The sequence below is a fragment of the Schistocerca nitens genome, chromosome 1 (assembly GCF_023898315.1).
Source record: "Schistocerca nitens isolate TAMUIC-IGC-003100 chromosome 1, iqSchNite1.1, whole genome shotgun sequence".
NCBI classification, from domain to species: Eukaryota; Metazoa; Arthropoda; class Insecta; order Orthoptera; family Acrididae; genus Schistocerca; species Schistocerca nitens.
This window is the reverse complement of record NC_064614.1, coordinates 106,393,423-106,410,369: the sequence shown is the minus strand read 5'-3', so window position 1 is coordinate 106,410,369 and position 16,947 is coordinate 106,393,423. Positions and strand designations below refer to the sequence as shown.

The 16,947-nt window shown below is 45.5% G+C and overlaps 1 protein-coding gene across 4 annotated transcripts in view; it reads right to left on the bottom strand.

Moving 5' to 3' along the window:
- The window catches only part of LOC126241918 (uncharacterized), a 453,558-nt gene that overhangs the window by 73,648 nt on the left and 362,963 nt on the right, over positions 1-16,947 (bottom strand). Inside the window, exon 1 of one of the 4 annotated variants that reach the window (XM_049948049.1) lies at positions 2,263-2,356. The exons of the other annotated variants lie outside the window; for them this stretch is intronic. Within the exon in view, the coding sequence (XP_049804006.1) occupies positions 2,263-2,313 (51 nt within the window). The 5' untranslated portion in view covers positions 2,314-2,356. Of the gene's footprint in view, positions 1-2,262; positions 2,357-16,947 lie in introns of those variants that run through there. 4 annotated transcript variants of the gene reach the window in all.

Here is a 16,947-nt window from a genome sequence, read left to right as displayed (position 1 = left end):
TTAGAAGCAGCTGTCTTCTTCTACTGAAAGCGCCCAGTCTTCGAAAGCTCAAACAAGTGTTACCCGTCTTTTTCTCTGCCGTTTCGTGCTTCAGACGACCGGAAGTTTCTTTTCTTCTTGGCCGTGCATGTTTGTCCGCTGAACTGAAGGACTGACTGGATGTACGAGTACAAACGTTATGTGCGAAAGAAGCATCTGCTAAACCAGTGATCCAGAAATAAGTTGATAAGTGAATGGCAAGGAGAAGATGACAGAATGATGACAGCTCCTTCCCCACTTGCGTTAATACAGTTACGCTGGGTGCAAACATACACTTCTGCTGGGGGCAAAACCCAATTAACAACCTGGAAATGAACGCTGGATATTTTTTCCTCCTAATTATACCACCGAGGCTGTCACGATGTGATCAAATTTCAGTCTCCAGTAGCGGTTCATTTATGGCAATGGGTAATTAATACGCAAGAGTAAAACACAGAAAGCCAACATTCGTCGATCTGTTAAATTACAGGGAGCGCATAAAATATGTTTATGCACTGCTTTGGGGCACTGAGAGTGGCACGTTTAGGAGTGCAAGGGCGTAAAATATCCAAAGACTGACTGGCGGGTATTTTGACGCACTGATAGAGTAAGAGGTGAAGATTGCACACAAATGTTTTTTGGAATTTAGGCGTCGATTTAAAGCATATCTACCTACCGTTTAGTCCCCTCTTTCAGGAGATATCGACAGGTGATATACGTTTTTAGAGCCTGTACAGTCAGAAATTTTAGCAGCTTTCTAAACATCTGTCTGCGATAGGACATGAAATGTTAGACAGAAAACAATGCAAGGGATTACTAGCTCTAACCCACTAATCGTACGTCAACAAGCTGTAAAGATTTGTCGGAAAGACCTCCACTGTACATTGCACACGCAAGAAGTGTTTTCCGCTGAAATAAACTGTAGTGAAGAGACGGCGATGGAAATTGAAATAAATGTGCTAACTCAAAAAGGTACATCTACATCCATACTCCGCAAGCCACCCGACGGTGTGTGGCGGAGGGTACATTGAATACCTCTATCGGTTCTCCCTTCTATTCCAGTTTCGTATTGTTCGTGGAAAAAAAATATTGTCAGTATGCCTCTGTGTGGGCTCTAATCTCTCTGGTTTTAATCCTCATGGACTCTTCGCGAGATATATGTAGGATGGAGCAATATACTGCTTGACTCCTCGGTGAAGGTAAGTTCTCGAAACTTCAACAAAAGCCCGTACCGAGCTACTGAGCGTCTCTCCTGCAGTCTTCCACTGGAGTTTATCTATCATCTCGCCGGCCGCGGTGGTCTCGCGGTTCTAGGCGCGCAGTCCGGAACCGTGCGACTGCTACGGTCGCAGGTTCGAATCCTGCCTCGGGCATGGATGTGTGTGATGTCCTTAGGTTAGTTAGGTTTAAGTAGTTCTAAGTTCTAGGGGACTGATGACCACAGCAGTTGAGTCCCATAGTGCTCAGAGCCATTTGAACCATTTTTATCTATCATCTCCGTAACGCTTTCCCGACTTTGCCGCGTTACCGATGCTTAGGAGTTCGCTTCTATCACGAAAATGCAAAATCCTCATTTACAAAACAATTATAAGACCAGTTGTTACATATGGTGCCAAAACGTGGACCATGACTGTAAATGAGGAAAGGATCCTTAGCATATGGGAGAGAAAGGTGCTACGTAAAATATATGGCCCAATATATGATCAAGAAGTTTGGCGCATTCGTACGAATGCATAACTACAACACCTTTTTGAAGAACCTGACACTGTCACTACCATTAAAATGAGAAGACTGCGGTGGGCAGGGCACGTGATCAGAATGGAAGAGAGGTAAACAAAAAGGTAAACACTCGTCGCAGAAGCCTGCGTTGACAATTTCACAAAAATGCTTAAAATACACTGTGCACGCAACCGGTTTTTTTATGCTGAAGTAAACAGTAGTGAAGACACGGGGGGACGGACTGGGAAAAAAAAGGTGTTACACGTCGAATCTCGTAACACGATGTATAAAATATTATGGGAATTAGATTTCTTTAAAAAATCGATTTTAAGTTAAGTTAGAAGCAGCAGCTATTTGTCTGTGGGCCGTGTAGCAATATTCTGTGAGCGCTCGCAAGCGGCGGGTGGCGGCGTCGGACAGCAGGTGTCTGAGCCCCCACAACAACAGTACCTGTCCGCTGCGCGGCCATTATGGCCGCCCAACCCTCGCTCGTCTACCTGCCCTCCTCGCACCTACTGCACGTACCTTGGTGATCTGGAACAGCGCCTGGCGCCTGTGTCGCACCTTCTCCTTCATCGCAGCTCAGCGCCGGCGCATGGCGTCGCACTCGAGTACGTAAAGACGCTCCGGAAGGAGCTCTCCGCGGAAGGAAAACGCGCGTGCAGTCGGCGTCGAGCGGCGGTGCGTGTACCCCGGCGGCGGGCGCGTCCTGGCACTGTGCGGAAGCAGCCCGCCCAGGTGAGTCGCCGGTGAGCTCACCTGGCGCCGCCAGCGGCGGGACGCGGCAACTCCTCCTACACGGTCGAGCGCGCGCCGTCCGGCCGGCGCAGGGGGGGAAAGGGGGGCGGCCCGCCACAACAATAGCCGGGGGGCGCCTCTTTGTGCGTGGGAAGGGGCGGCCGGCGTCTGTTTACGTGCTAGGTGCGTACACACTACTCTCCGTGCCCTGGCCGCCGTGACGTACGCGTCTGCCCCCACCTTCTTCCTGGACACGCTGCGTGAACCGCGATGGACGAGGAAGCGCCGAATCGGGGAGGGAAACGATTAAATCCGGAAGAAAATGGGCTATTGTGCTCCCGAAGGGACAGCCGACTTGTGACAGCTGTCGAGCTCGAGGGACGTGAAACAGAGATGTGAACCGACACGAAGACCACTCCCAGTGCTAAATGACAACTTCCGGCACAAACTGAGTGAACAGAAAATGAAAACACTGGCGTAGTGCAAGAACAGTTTCTCTTTACGAGTTCCTATTACAGAGAAATGTTTGGTTCAAAACATATTAAAAATGGTTCAAATGGCTCTGAGCACTTATTTTGCGATCGTAGCAGTCGCGCGGTTCCGGACTGAAGCGCCTAGAACCGCTCGGCCACCACGGCCGGAAAAACATATTAAAAGTATAGTTCTCGTCAACCCTACGTTTGGCCCACCTTTCTGATCCGAAATATTCATCTATGAATGAGAAGTGAATGTCATTGTCACTGTTGATTATGATCACGTATTTTCTTGCGATTTCCGTTGTTTGATTGCTAGAGGCTACACAATCTGATCAAAAGTATCACCACACCTATTAGAGCCGGCCGCTGTGGTCGAGCGGTTCTAGGCGCTTCATTTCGGAACCGCGCTGCTCCTACGGTCGCAGCTTCGAATCCTGCCTTGGGCATGGATGTGTGATATCCTTAGGTTAGTTAGGTTTAAGTGGTTCTAACTCTAGGGGACTGATGACCTCAGATGTTAAGTCCCATTGTCCTCAGAGCCATTTGAACCATTTGAACACCTATTAGAGGACATTAATGTGGTGTGTGCCCACCTGTCGCCTTTATGACGGCTTGAACTCTCCTAGGGCGCTCTTTCAGTTAGGTGTCTGAATGTTTATGGAGGAATGGCAGCATTTTCTTCCTCAAGAGCCGAAACCAGAGAAGATAGTGATGTTGGATGCTGGGGTCTGGAGCGAACTGGACCTCCTAAATGACCCAAAGGAATTCCACTGGATTCAAGTGGCAAATCTGGCCAGGCCAGTCCTTTTCAGGAATGTTTGCCTCGCAGATTCTGCTTTATCACGAGGTGAATTGTCATGCTGATACACACAATGTTCATCTTCTAACTATTCCCATACTGTACGCGGTACACAATATTCTCAAATGTTTTCATGTCCTTCCACATTTGGCATTTTCTTAAGAGCAACAGGAGGACCATATCCTTCATTGTTGGCACTTCGCACGACGGCAGGTAGTGAGATTCATCACGCCAAATCACTCGTTCCCACTAATCCACTATCCAGTGCCATCGCTCTTTACACTATTTCACTTCACTACTTCAGTGATCGTGCTAGCTGAACTGCTGGTAGCACTTTGGAACTCATGAGCCATTCCTTCCGCCGATTTCACGTGATTTTTTACAACCACCCTCCGCAGTTCAAAAATGGCTCTGAGCACTGTGGGACTTAACTTCTGAGGTCATCAGTCCCCTAGAACTTAAAACTACTTAAACCTAACCAACCTAAGGACATCACACACATCCATGTCCAAGGCAGCATTCGAACCTGCGACCGTAGCGGTCGCGCGGTTCCAGACTGTAGCGCCTAGGTTGGTTGGTTGGTTTGGGGAAGGAGACCAGACAGCGAGGTCATCGGTCTCATCGGATTAGGGAAGGATGGGGAAGGAAGTCGGCCGTGCCCTTTCAAAGGAACCATCCCGGCATTTGCCTGGAGCGATTTAGGGAAATCACAGAAAACCTAAATCAGGATGGCCGGACGCGGGATTGAACCGTCGTCCTCCCGAATACAAGTCCAGTGTCTAACCACTGCGCCACCTCGCTCGGTGTAGCGCCTAGAACCGCTCGGCCACATCAGCCGGCAAGAAACTGGTACACCTGCCTAATATCGTGTACGGCCCCCGCAAGCACGCAGAAGTGCCGCAACGCGACATGGCATGAACTCGACTAACGTCTGAAGCTGTGCTGGAGGGAACTGACACCACGAATCCTGCAGGGCTATCCATAAATCCGTCAGCGTACGACGGGGTGGAGATCTCTTATGAACAGCACATTGCAAGGCGTCTCAGATATGCCCTATAATGTTCATATCTGGGGAGTCTGGTGGGCAATGGAAGTGTTTAAACCCAGAAGAGTGTTCCTGTAGCCACCCTGTAGCAATTCTGGCCGTGTGCGGTGGCGCATCGTCCTGCTCGAATTGCCCAAGTCCGCCGGAATGCACCATGGACACGAATGGACGCAAGTGATCAGACTGGATGCTTACGTACGTGTCACTGCCACGTGGTCCCATGTCACTCCAACTGCACACGCCCCACACCATTAAAGAGCCTCCACCAGCTTGAACAGTCCCCTGCTGACATGCAGGGCCTATGGATTCATGGGGTTGTCTCCGTACCCGTAGACGTCCACCCGCTGGATACAATTTGAAACGACATTCGTCCGACCAGGTAAAATGTTTCCAGTCATCAAATAGACCAATGTCGGTGTTGACGGGCCCAGGCGAGGCGTAAAGCTTTGTATCGTGCAGTCATCAAGGGTACAAGAGTGGGACTTTGCCTCCGAAAGCCCATATCGATGATGTTTCGTTGAATGGTTCGCACGCTGACACATGTAGATGGCCTAGTTTTGAAATATGCAGCAATTTGCGGAAGGGTTGCACTTCTGTCAGGTTGAACGATTCTCTATCGTCTTTGGTCCCGCTCTTGCAGGAACTCGTTCCGGCCGCAGTGATGTCGGAGATTTGACATTTTACTGGATTCCTGATATTCACGGTACACTCGTGAAATGGTCGTACGGGAAAATCCCCACTTCATCGCTATCTCGGAGACGCTGTGTCCCATAGTTTGTGCACCGACTATAACACCACGTTCAAATACACTTAAATCTTGATGAACTGCCATTGTAGCAGCAGTAACCGATCTAACAACTGCGCCTGACGCTTGTTGTCTTACATAGGCGGTGCCAATCGCAGCGCTGTATTCTATTTACATATCTCAATATTTGAATACGCATCCCAACAACAGTTTCTTTGGTGCTTCCGTGTACTTTAAGAGATAAAGCCATATTATTGCTATATTTTTTCCAGTAATTCAATTCACAGCCAAGGAGTTCAACTATCAGTAAGTAACATGGATTTATTAGTAATTAGAAGCTGTCTAAGGTGGGTGATTCGGTTTTTCTGTACATTATTTCCACCATTGGCAAAATGAACACGACCAAGTCAATTTTCGAAATCTTGTCCAGTAAAATACAATTCTGCAACTGCTTACACACTCATAAATGCTACGTCTATTGACAATGTTGCACTTGAGAGTTTGAATGTTACGTTTCGAGATAGTATATGTAGTACGAAAACGTCTAGCTTACGAAGACTTGAGACAGTGTTTGGTCAACTAATATTCTTCTTCTTCTCTTTTTTATGATCAGCCAGCTGAACGGTTTGCAGCAGTCATCTCCGGTATATTCTGTTCTGTTGCAGACTTTATCCTTTACGCCGCACCATTACACCCCAGGTGAGAATATCCGCTGTCGTCGTTTCTTCCACTGTTATTTTAGTCCATCTCCCGCCACTTCACTTGTTTAGCCATTTCAAGTTAGCTGCTACAACTGCCTCAAAATCCTTCCTCTCCCGTACTAATCTGTTAGCCTTCCTACACCTATCAGTGTCGCATTACCAACATGATGCTTCTTTTCAGCGATACGGCATTCGTGTGAGTATCCCGCATTATACCAACTATTTTGCAGCGCAAATGTTTGGATCGTGTGGGTGTAGGATAAAATTGTCAGTACGTATTGGATATAGGCATTCATATTCAAGCACTTTGGAAATTAGCTTTTGAATGCGATATTTCGCTTCGTAACTAGGTCAGTTCAGTAACCGGACATCAGTGATTCGCCGACCTACTCGCGTAGCGATGTATCTCTTACGATCCGAAATTAATCTGAAGCGTACCACAGACAAGAATAACGAAGGAAAGATTCGCAAAAGATAAATAATTTTTGTCCTTTCCTTCTGTGTTCATCCAAACGAAATTTCTATTTACGCTACGTAAACGAATTCAAATTAATGACGTCATTGTTAATGCTACGATCTTCATCATATTAATTATGTATTATTTGGTCTAATGTTCATGGCTCTGAGCACTACGGGACTAACAGCTGAGGTCATCAGTCCCCTAGAACTTAGAACTACTTAAACCTAACTAACCTAAGGACATCACACACATCCATGCCCGAGGCAGGATTCGAACCTGGTCCATGCTTATTGCTGTTGTGGTCTTCAGTCCTGAGACTGGTTTGATGCAGCTCTCCATACTACTCTATCCTGTGCAAGCTTCTTCATCTCCCAGTACCTACTGCAACCTACATCCTTCTGAATCTGCTTAGTGTATTCATCTCTTGGTCTCCCTCTACGATTTTTACCCTCCACGCTGCCCTCCAATGCTAAATTTGTGATCCCTTGATGCCTCAAAACATGTCCTAGCAACCGGTCCCTTCTTCTAGTCAAATTGTGCCACAAAGTTCTCTTCTCCCCAATCCTATTCAATACCTCCTCATTAGTTACGTGATCTACCCACCTTATCTTCAGCATTCTTCTGTAGCACCACATTTCGAAAGCTTCTATTCTCTTCTTGTCTAAACTATTTATCGTCCACGTTTCACTTCCATACATGGCTACACTCCATACAAATACTTTCAGAAACGACTTCCTGACACTTAAATCTATACTTGATGTTAACAAATTTCTCTTCTTCAGAAACGATTTCCTTGCCATTACCAGTCTACATTTTATATCCTCTCTACTTCGACCACCATCAGTTATTTTACTCCCTAAATAGCAAAACTCCTTTACTACTTTAAGTGTCTCATTTCCTAATCTAATCCCCTCAGCATCACCCGATTTAATTTGACTACATTCCATTATCCTCGTTTTGCTTTTGTTGATATTCATCTTATATCCTCCTTTCACGACACTATCCATTCCGTTCAATTGCTCTTCCAAGTCCTTTGCTGTCTCTGACAGAATTACAATGTCATCGGCGAACCTCAAAGTTTTTACTTCTTCTCCATGAATTTTAATACCTACTCCGAATTTTTCTTTTGTTTCCTTTACTGCTTGCTCAATACACAGATTGAATAACATCGGGGAGAGGCTACAACCCTGTCTCACTCCTTTCCCAACCACTGATTCCCTTTCATGCCCCTCGACTCTTATAACTGCCATCTGGTTTCTGTACAAATTGTAAATAGCCTTTCGCTCCCTATATTTTACCCCTGCCACCTTCAGAATTTGAAAGAGAGTATTCCAGTTAACATTGTCAAAAGCTTTCTCTAAGTCTACAAACGCTAGAAACGTAGGTTTGCCTTTCCTTAATCTTTCTTCTTAGATAAGTCGTAAGGTTAGTATTGCCTCGCGTGTTCCAACATTTCTACGGAATCCAAACTGATCTTCCCCGAGGTCCGCTTCTACTAGTTTTTCCATTCGTCTGTAAAGAATTCGCGTTAGTATTTTGCAGCCGTGACTTATTAAACTGATAGTTCGGTAATTTTCACATCTGTCAACACCTGCTTTCTTTGGGATTGGAATTATTATATTCTTCTTGAAGTCTGAGGGTATTTCGCCTGTCTCATACATCTTGCTCACCAGATGGTAGAGTTTTGTCATGACTGACTCTCCCATGGCCATCAGTAGTTCTAATGGAATGTTGTCTACTCCCGGGGCCTTGTTTCGACTCAGGTCTTTCAGTGCTCTGTCAAACTCATCACGCAGTATCTTATCTCCCATTTCGTCTTCACCTACATCCTCTTCCATTTCCATAATATTGTCCTCAAGTACATCGCCCTTGTATAAACCCTCTATATACTCCTTCCACCTTTCTGCCTTCCCTTCTTTGCTTAGATCTGGGTTGCCATCTGAGCTCTTGATATTCATACAAGTGGTTCTCTTCTCTCCAAAGGTCTCTTTAATTTTTCTGTAGGCAGTATCTATCTTACCCCTAGTGAGACAAGACTCTACATGCTTATTGTCCTATACGAAAGTACCGCCATAACAATGTCAAAGTTAATTCTTCGTCCATACATCATCTACCTGATTTATTTCGAATTGGTGTGTTGTGTACCGGTTTGCAACAGTAAGCACCGTGTTGTTACATTCCAAAAGGGCTCAGACTCCTCGAACTACGGCATTGTAAGCATGAGTAACGCTAGTAATTCGATTACCGAAAGTAATGCTCCATTACTGTGAATGAGAGTATCATACGCGACCACTGACGAAACTAAGTAATGATGGGTCATATGAAAAAAGAAAGATTGTTTTGCATAACGGGAGGACCTCACATCCAATACTTTTAACTGCAAATTTGACAGATACAAGAACAGCAAGTCCAGTTGATGAACACTAGTAGAGAAGAGTTCAGTCCCCCTTCTCTATAGCAACGTATTTCGTAAAAAAAATGCTACTCCAATTTCATAACTGAAATGGATGTGTCACATGATCACGCCTTATTAGCGATATAAGAGATGACGGAGTATCACATTAATTACGGGCTATCTAAAATAACACACCTCATTCATGTAATTACCCTCTGTTGGGTATCGAGTTGACAATCATTGCCGAATCCCACACAAAGTGGTTCAACAGCCTATAGTTTCTCGTGAACTTTAGTGGATGTGGTGAGACAACTGAATCCAAAGACATAGCTGCGACAAATAAATTTATAACACAGAAATTGGCAACTTAATACAATTTACCGGTATGTCGCCATCCAGTCAACAAAAGACATCAGTGGCTGTGCCCTCGTTTCCAGAAGTCCGTTTTTCCTGTGCCGTATCCGTTCTTGTCACTTTTATCTGCTTCAGTTTTAATCTCCTCGTAGCATTCGTGATAGCGCATGGGATAAGTTATGCAACGGTAAAATACCTGATAAACGCAGATCAATACATACCCATCATATCATTATCCAAACACACTATCGAAGAGTTCGCAACTTCATCCAAGTGAGTCACAGAATGGCGTCATGTCTGCGTTACAGAGTTACTGTTTGACTAAGGGATTGCCCTGGCAACGAACACAATGACTGAGGGCAGACAATAACATATTTTGAAGGTAGGTGACTTCACAAACAAGAGGTCACTCATTTCCAAGGCAAGACCCACGTCAGTGGAACTGTTCCCGTCCTCATCTACATTTCCAGTTTTGCCAAGTCTCAAAAACGCGTAATTTTCTAATTTCGTCTTTATTCCCAGTTGTTCCTAAGATTTTTTCGCTGTCTATTGAGGTGACTTCTGGGTATCGAAAAAATGCGAGTGCGCGAAAAATGGCAAGACAAGCGACGAATGTTTTTCAATTAATAGAGCGAGGAGATGAGTGGGGCAGCTTTCCGCTGCGATATTGATATGCATATTTAAGAATTTCTCCATTAGCTTGTGTGAATAAACGAAGATGCTTTCAAGGTAATATATGGACCTGGTATTCTAGGAGTTGGACCAGAGGGCTGCATCTGTATGTTCTAGCAATATGCGACGTACTGAAATTGCGAAAACGCAGTTACCAATATAAGATGCGTCTATCTTCGTAACTAGTAAACAAAACATAACCAACTTGTGTTTTCTCAGTGGTTTAGGAAGACACACGCATTTGGTGCGATCACTTCGAAACCGGTCGTAAAGAAACAAAAGAGACTGTTTTGAGTTTTACAAAAACTAAGTGTTTCGGCTGAGGGTTGCTGCATTGAGATGCATTTCTTACGTAGAGAGTGTCGTATGCAGCCATCGCAGAGCGACTGACGTTCACGGCAGGTGCCATACGAGTGGTACGTGTGAAGTAGCTGTGGCGTGCAGCTAATAACAATTGATGAGGAAAATTAATTTTTAGATTTTCTTGCTGCAAAAATACTGTATGTAAGTGAAGCAAAGCTACATGAACTCTTGGAGTTAGTTTTTCAGGAGGTCTCCTTCTCCTTCATGAAAAATTGAAAACCACTTACGGTATATTGATAATTTTTAGTTTATGGACCGTCTGACTGCAACTGAATGAAACACAATTTTCGTGCCATACGCCTTTCGCCTTTATTTTCTGCAAGGCATCTCCAGTGGCCTGGAATATGTACATACACTCCTGGAAATTGAAATAAGAACACCGTGAACTCATTGTCCCAGGAAGGGGAAACTTTATTGACACATTCCTGGGGTCAGATACATCACATGATCACACTGACAGAACCACAGGCACATAGACACAGGCAACAGAGCATGCACAATGTCGGCACTAGTACAGTGTATATCCACCTTTCGCAGCAATGCAGGCTGCTATTCTCCCATGTAGACGATCGTAGAGATGCTGGATGTAGTCCTGTGGAACGGCTTGCCATGCCATTTCCACCTGGCGCCTCAGTTGGACCAGCGTTCGTGCTGGACGTGCAGACCGCGTGAGACGACGCTTCATCCAGTCCCAAACATGCTCAATGGGGGACAGATCCGGAGATCTTGCTGGCCAGGGTAGTTGACTTACACCTTCTAGAGCACGTTGGGTGGCACGGGATACATGCGGTCGTGCATTGTCCTGTTGGAACAGCAAGTTCCCTTGCCGGTCTAGGAATGGTAGAACGATGGGTTCGATGACGGTTTGGATGTACCGTGCACTATTCAGTGTCCCCTCGACGATCACCAGTGGTGTACGGCCAGTGTAGGAGATCGCTCCCCACACCATGATGCCGGGTGTTGGCCCTGTGTGCCTCGGTCGTATGCAGTCCTGATTGTGGCGCTCACCTGCACGGCGCCAAACACGCATACGACCATCATTGGCACCAAGGCAGAAGCGACTCTCATCGCTGAAGACGACACGTCTCCATTCGTCCCTCCATTCACGCCTGTCGCGACACCACTGGAGGCGGGCTGCACGATGTTGGGGCGTGAGCGGAAGACGGCCTAACGGTGTGCGGGACCGTAGCCCAGCTTCATGGAGACGGTTGCGAATGGTCCTCGCCGATACCCCAGGAGCAACAGTGTCCCTAATTTGCTGGGAAGTGGTGGTGCGGTCCCCTACGACACTGCGTAGGATCCTACGGTCTTGGCGTGCATCCGTGCGTCGCTGCGGTCCGGTCCCAGGTCGACGGGCACGTGCACCTTCCGCCGACCACTGGCGACAACATCGATGTACTGTGGAGACCTCACGCCCCACGTGTTGAGCAATTCGGCGGTACGTCCATCCGGCCTCCCGCATGCCCACTATACGCCCTCGCTCAAAGTCCGTCAACTGCACATACGGTTCACGTCCACGCTGTCGCGGCATGCTACCAGTGTTAAAGACTGCGATGGAGCTCCGTATGCCACGGCAAACTGGCTGACACTGACGGCGGCGGTGCACAAATGCTGCGCAGCTAGCGCCATTCGACGGCCAACACCGCGGTTCCTGGTGTGTCCGCTGTGCCGTGCGTGTGATCATTGCTTGTACAGTCCTCTCGCAGTGTACGGAGCAAGTATGGTGGGTCTGACACACCGGTGTCAATGTGTTCTTTTTTCCATTTCCAGGAGTGTATTTTTGCTCTTTGGTTTACATATTGGTCAATGTAGCTATAGCTTATAGAGTTCTGGTGGTTGGTTTTTGCTTTTATGTAGTAATATTTTGAACTATACTTACAGGTTGCGTGGACGATTTTCTACATATTACGCTCCTGTTGCAATTTTGGTGTTGTTCCTCTTCCTATAAATGCAAATTTGCGGTTTATTTCCCACATTTCACAGTACTAGGAACTGAAAACTTGTTTTGATGCAATGTTTTGGTTTGTGTTGCTGACTGTCAGATGTTAGTGCCAAGGATGGAATGTTACTGCCAACTTTCGAGTGTAATAATCGAAGTATCGGTGATCTATTTGTGTATGCATTTGTATGTGTGTGTGTGTGTGTGTGTGTGTGTGTGTGTGTGTGTGTGTGAGTGTGTGCACGCGTGGAAGACAGGACTGCAAAAGTTAAGATGAAAACCACTTCTTTTGGATTAGCGCGTTTTATTCACTATACAACACTTCTCACTCGATTTTGAAGAAAGTAATTGGCACACAAAATTGATTTTTCTCATATCTTATAGCTTCAAACCACAGCTTGACGATGAAGTGCTTTTTATTGCGATATTGCTCAAAGTTACTGTGATTCATGGTAACTAAGTAACTCATAGCAAGAAATTCGAAGGATTTGCAGTGAGAAATGTGGTCGCTGACTACTTTACGTTTGATTCACTTTGGGTCATACACTGCTGCGTACAAAATGTGGTTAACATATCGAAACTGGTTTTAAAGCTGGAAGGAAAGCAGTATCTCACAGTATGAGGGAAAGAGAAGGATTTCATTTAAGGGCACTGGCGCCCGTACCTACTGTCTGTTCGCGTGACGTGCAGGTAACCTATAGCTCAGTGTAGTTCTTGTAGGTTCAGTCGCGAGTAGACGCACGTTTCTCAAACTCAGTGATCTCGATATATTGTTGTACTCACTGCTGGAAAAAATGATGAAGAAGTAAGCATTTTACTCCAGTACTCTTGAGGGCTTCCAAAAAAGTTCACGAGATCTAGAAACAGAGGGCCCCATCATGCCAATATCGATAATTTCTGAGAGGCGCATATGGGGCCTAAAGATGACATATTGAATTGCCGAAACTGGTAGCAAAAATAAAATAACTTCTCAACATACGTGGCTGTTCGGCGAATTTCTTTGTAAAATACTTGAGCAGCCGCTGTCCCAGGTCCACAACGGACCAACTGTGAGTTTAATTTACTCTTCTTTAATCGTACTCCAAAGTTATCAATCGTTGCTTGTGAAACTTTGAAGCCACTGCTAGTTCTACAAAGAAAGGCCGCTATTACTGCAAAACAAGCTGGATTGAAGAGAATGCTGAGCATGCAAGCTTTACAAAGAAGTCCGCAAAAATCAGCTAGATGCCACAGCGTAGAACTCGATCTCAGCACACAGCTGCAGTGTCAATGGATTTGCTTCGACTCACATTTCCTGGTCGTCTCGTCCGTAGAAACGGCAATGTTCCATGGCCCTGCCGTTCAGCGGACGTATTAGCTCCAGCCCAATTTCTTCCGGGTTACCTCAAAGACCAAAATTTTTCCACGAAAACCATTCAAGAACCAAAGAAAATTTCAAGGAGCGAATAAGGCAAAAAATAAATATTCCGTTGAAGATGCTATGCAACATCATGAGCGGATTTACCCTCAGACACCGAAATCGAAGACACCATCTGAGTGATCCGTATTGAAAAAGTCATAACTTTCAAGGTAAACTATTAATTTCCACTGAGGTATACAAGATTCATGTCAAAGAAATAAATAAAAATTGTTTAAATCTACTGCTTGTGTGAGTTAGTTTAATCTTTTGTTTTTTGACTCTCTCGCCCTTTAGTTACTTAATCACAATACCTCTCACCCATCGAAAAGATCGGCTAGCCACTGTCACGCAGACGACGCCCCCGTCGTTGTATACAACGTGTCCGGCAAGGCAGTCGTGCGGGTTGCGTGCACACCATCAGTTAGGCGCCGAAACTACGGGGGCAATGTCCCATCGGCGTCCAGTAGCGAGTGAAAGCGTGACACGAGCCAGAAGCTGCCGCGAATGCCAATCGGCAAAAAGAGGTACAGCTGCCGCAAAATGTTTTCCCTGGGGCGGCAACTACCAAATTGATATTCGTAAGCGGCTAGAACTGGGCGTCACAAAATACAAAACATCTTCTTTTTTCTATCTGAGGACCACGTCAATTCAAAACAGCTTCATATCACCTGGTCTTTATCATTGTCCAATATTCTTTCATTTTCATACTTTCAGATTTTCTGCTGCGTACAAAATTTCAGAGCGGACCACTGCCTGGTAATGTTTCAATTTGCAACCTGGAATGAAACTGAATAACAATACGTACATAAATATTATGCTTTTTGAAGACGATTATTTCATCCTACAGGATGATGAAGATAAGCTTCAGAAATCACTACATATGCTAAATATTATTTGTAAAAATGATTTTGTTCAGATATCTACGACAAAAACATACATGGCAAGGAAAATATCCGAAACGAGACAAGATAATAATTGACGATCAGCCAATAGAACAAGTTCAAGCCTTCACTTACAATAGTTGTGACGTATCTGTTAACGACGACGAAAAAGCTTCAATGAGTTCAATGTATGTATGCGCGATTTCAGTGTATGTTTGCTGTTTGGCACATACCCATTAAGTAAGCAATGTGGGGTGTTACGAGTGAATTAAAGGCTTTTCATTGGGGACTGATTTATTCCAGAGAAGAGCATCATTTACGTTTATACACTGGTGTACTAAACTTAAGAACTAAAGTAACTTTCTTATGATGTGTCACAGCGACGTAACATACACAGAAAGACCTGCTACAGAATAGTGCAGAAGGTAAGTGAAATAAATACGCAATGAGACAACATAACTGACACTTTTATTCAATAATCATGGTTACACTGAAGTCGCCGCGACTATTTATGATTGTCTCCTGAACATTTCTAGAGGCAGGACATGGTTGGATGTATGATCACCACAATGGTAATGCTGGTCACAAAGTAGGTTCGAAGTTCTTATGGTAAGGCGTTCCAAAACTCCACCAGCGCTGTTGACAACTGTATGATGATCGTTGGTGCATGTGGTCATGCTGCAATACGAGGGTTGTTTTTTAAGTAAGGGCCGTTTTTATTTTTAAAAAAATATACAAATACTTTTGTAAAAAGCTTTTATTTTCTGATTCTACACACTTTTACCTATTTCTCTACATAGTTGCCTTGTTTATTTAAGCACTTGTCATTCCGTACAACTAAATTTTTAATTCCCTCTTCAAAGAATTCGGCCGCCTGCTCCGACAGCCAAGAGTTCACGGCCGCTTTAACTTCATCGTCGTCATTTAGGCGCTGCCCGCCAAGATGGTGTTTCAGGTACCGGAAAAGGTGAAAATCGCTAGGAGCAAGGTCGGGGCTGTATGGTGCATGGTCCAAAACTTCGCAGCCAAAAGAATCAAATCCCGAGTCTTTTGAGAGGTGTGAGGCCTAGCGTTATCGTGCAGGAGCAAAACTCCTTTTGTCAGAATGCCGCGCCTGTTGTTTTGAATTGCTCTGCGGAGCTTCTTTAGAGTTGCACAGCAGGCATCTGAGTTGATTGTCGTTCCTCGTGGCATAAAGTCCACTAGCAAAACACCGCGCCGGTCCCAGAACACAGTTGCCATAATCTTGCGCTTTGACAGCGTCTGTTTGGCTTTGACCTTGACGGGTGAGGTTGTGTGTCGCCATTCCATCGATTGTCGCTTGCTTTTGGGAGTGATGTGGGATACCCATGTTTCATCTCCAGTGACAATTTGACTCAACATGTCATCCCCTTCTTCCTCGTAACGAATCAAAAAGTCCAATGAAGTGGGAAATCTCTTCCCTTTGTGGTCCTCTGTGAGGAGTCTGGGTACCCACCGAGAACACAGTTTCTTGAAGTTTAGGTTTTCAGACACAATTTTGTACAAAACCGATCTTGAAACTTGTGGAAATTCCAAAGAAAGAGTGGAAATTGTGAATCTTCTGGCCTCACGAATCTTTGTTTCGACTGCAGCCACCAAATCATCAGTGATCACAGAGGGCCGGCCTGAGCGTTCTTCGTCATGGACGTTTTGACGGCCATTTTTAAACTCTCTAACCCTTTGACGCACTTTACCTTCACTCATTGAATTCAAGGCATAAACTTCTGTTAACTGACGATGAATTTCTGCAGCTGATAGGCTTCTCGCGGTCAAAAAACGTATCACTGACCGTATCTCACACGCGGCGGGCGATTCAATAATCGTAAACATTATAAAGTAGCACAGCGATGCGTACACGTCAGCTACAGAGCTGCAACTTGCATCAGTGTGAACGGGAAGGATGCCGGCAAGTGGCGCGGTGGCTTGTTGCGGCGTCCGCGCGAACTACGGGACTATACTTAAAAAACAACCCTCGTACATCTCCCCAGTGCACCCCATATGTGCTCTGTGGGATTTACGATGGGCATGCCAGCCCATTCACCGAGTACCCTCTCGTTCCAAGAGCTCCTTCACCATCGCTGTTTGATGTGGCCGCGCATTGTCATCTGTAGAATTGAAGTCAGGGCCGAAATGACCCCTGAAGAAAACGCACATGGGAAAGGACTGAAGTGTCACAATAACGAGTGAGTGTGCTGTCTTCAGACATTTGGAAGTCAGTACGT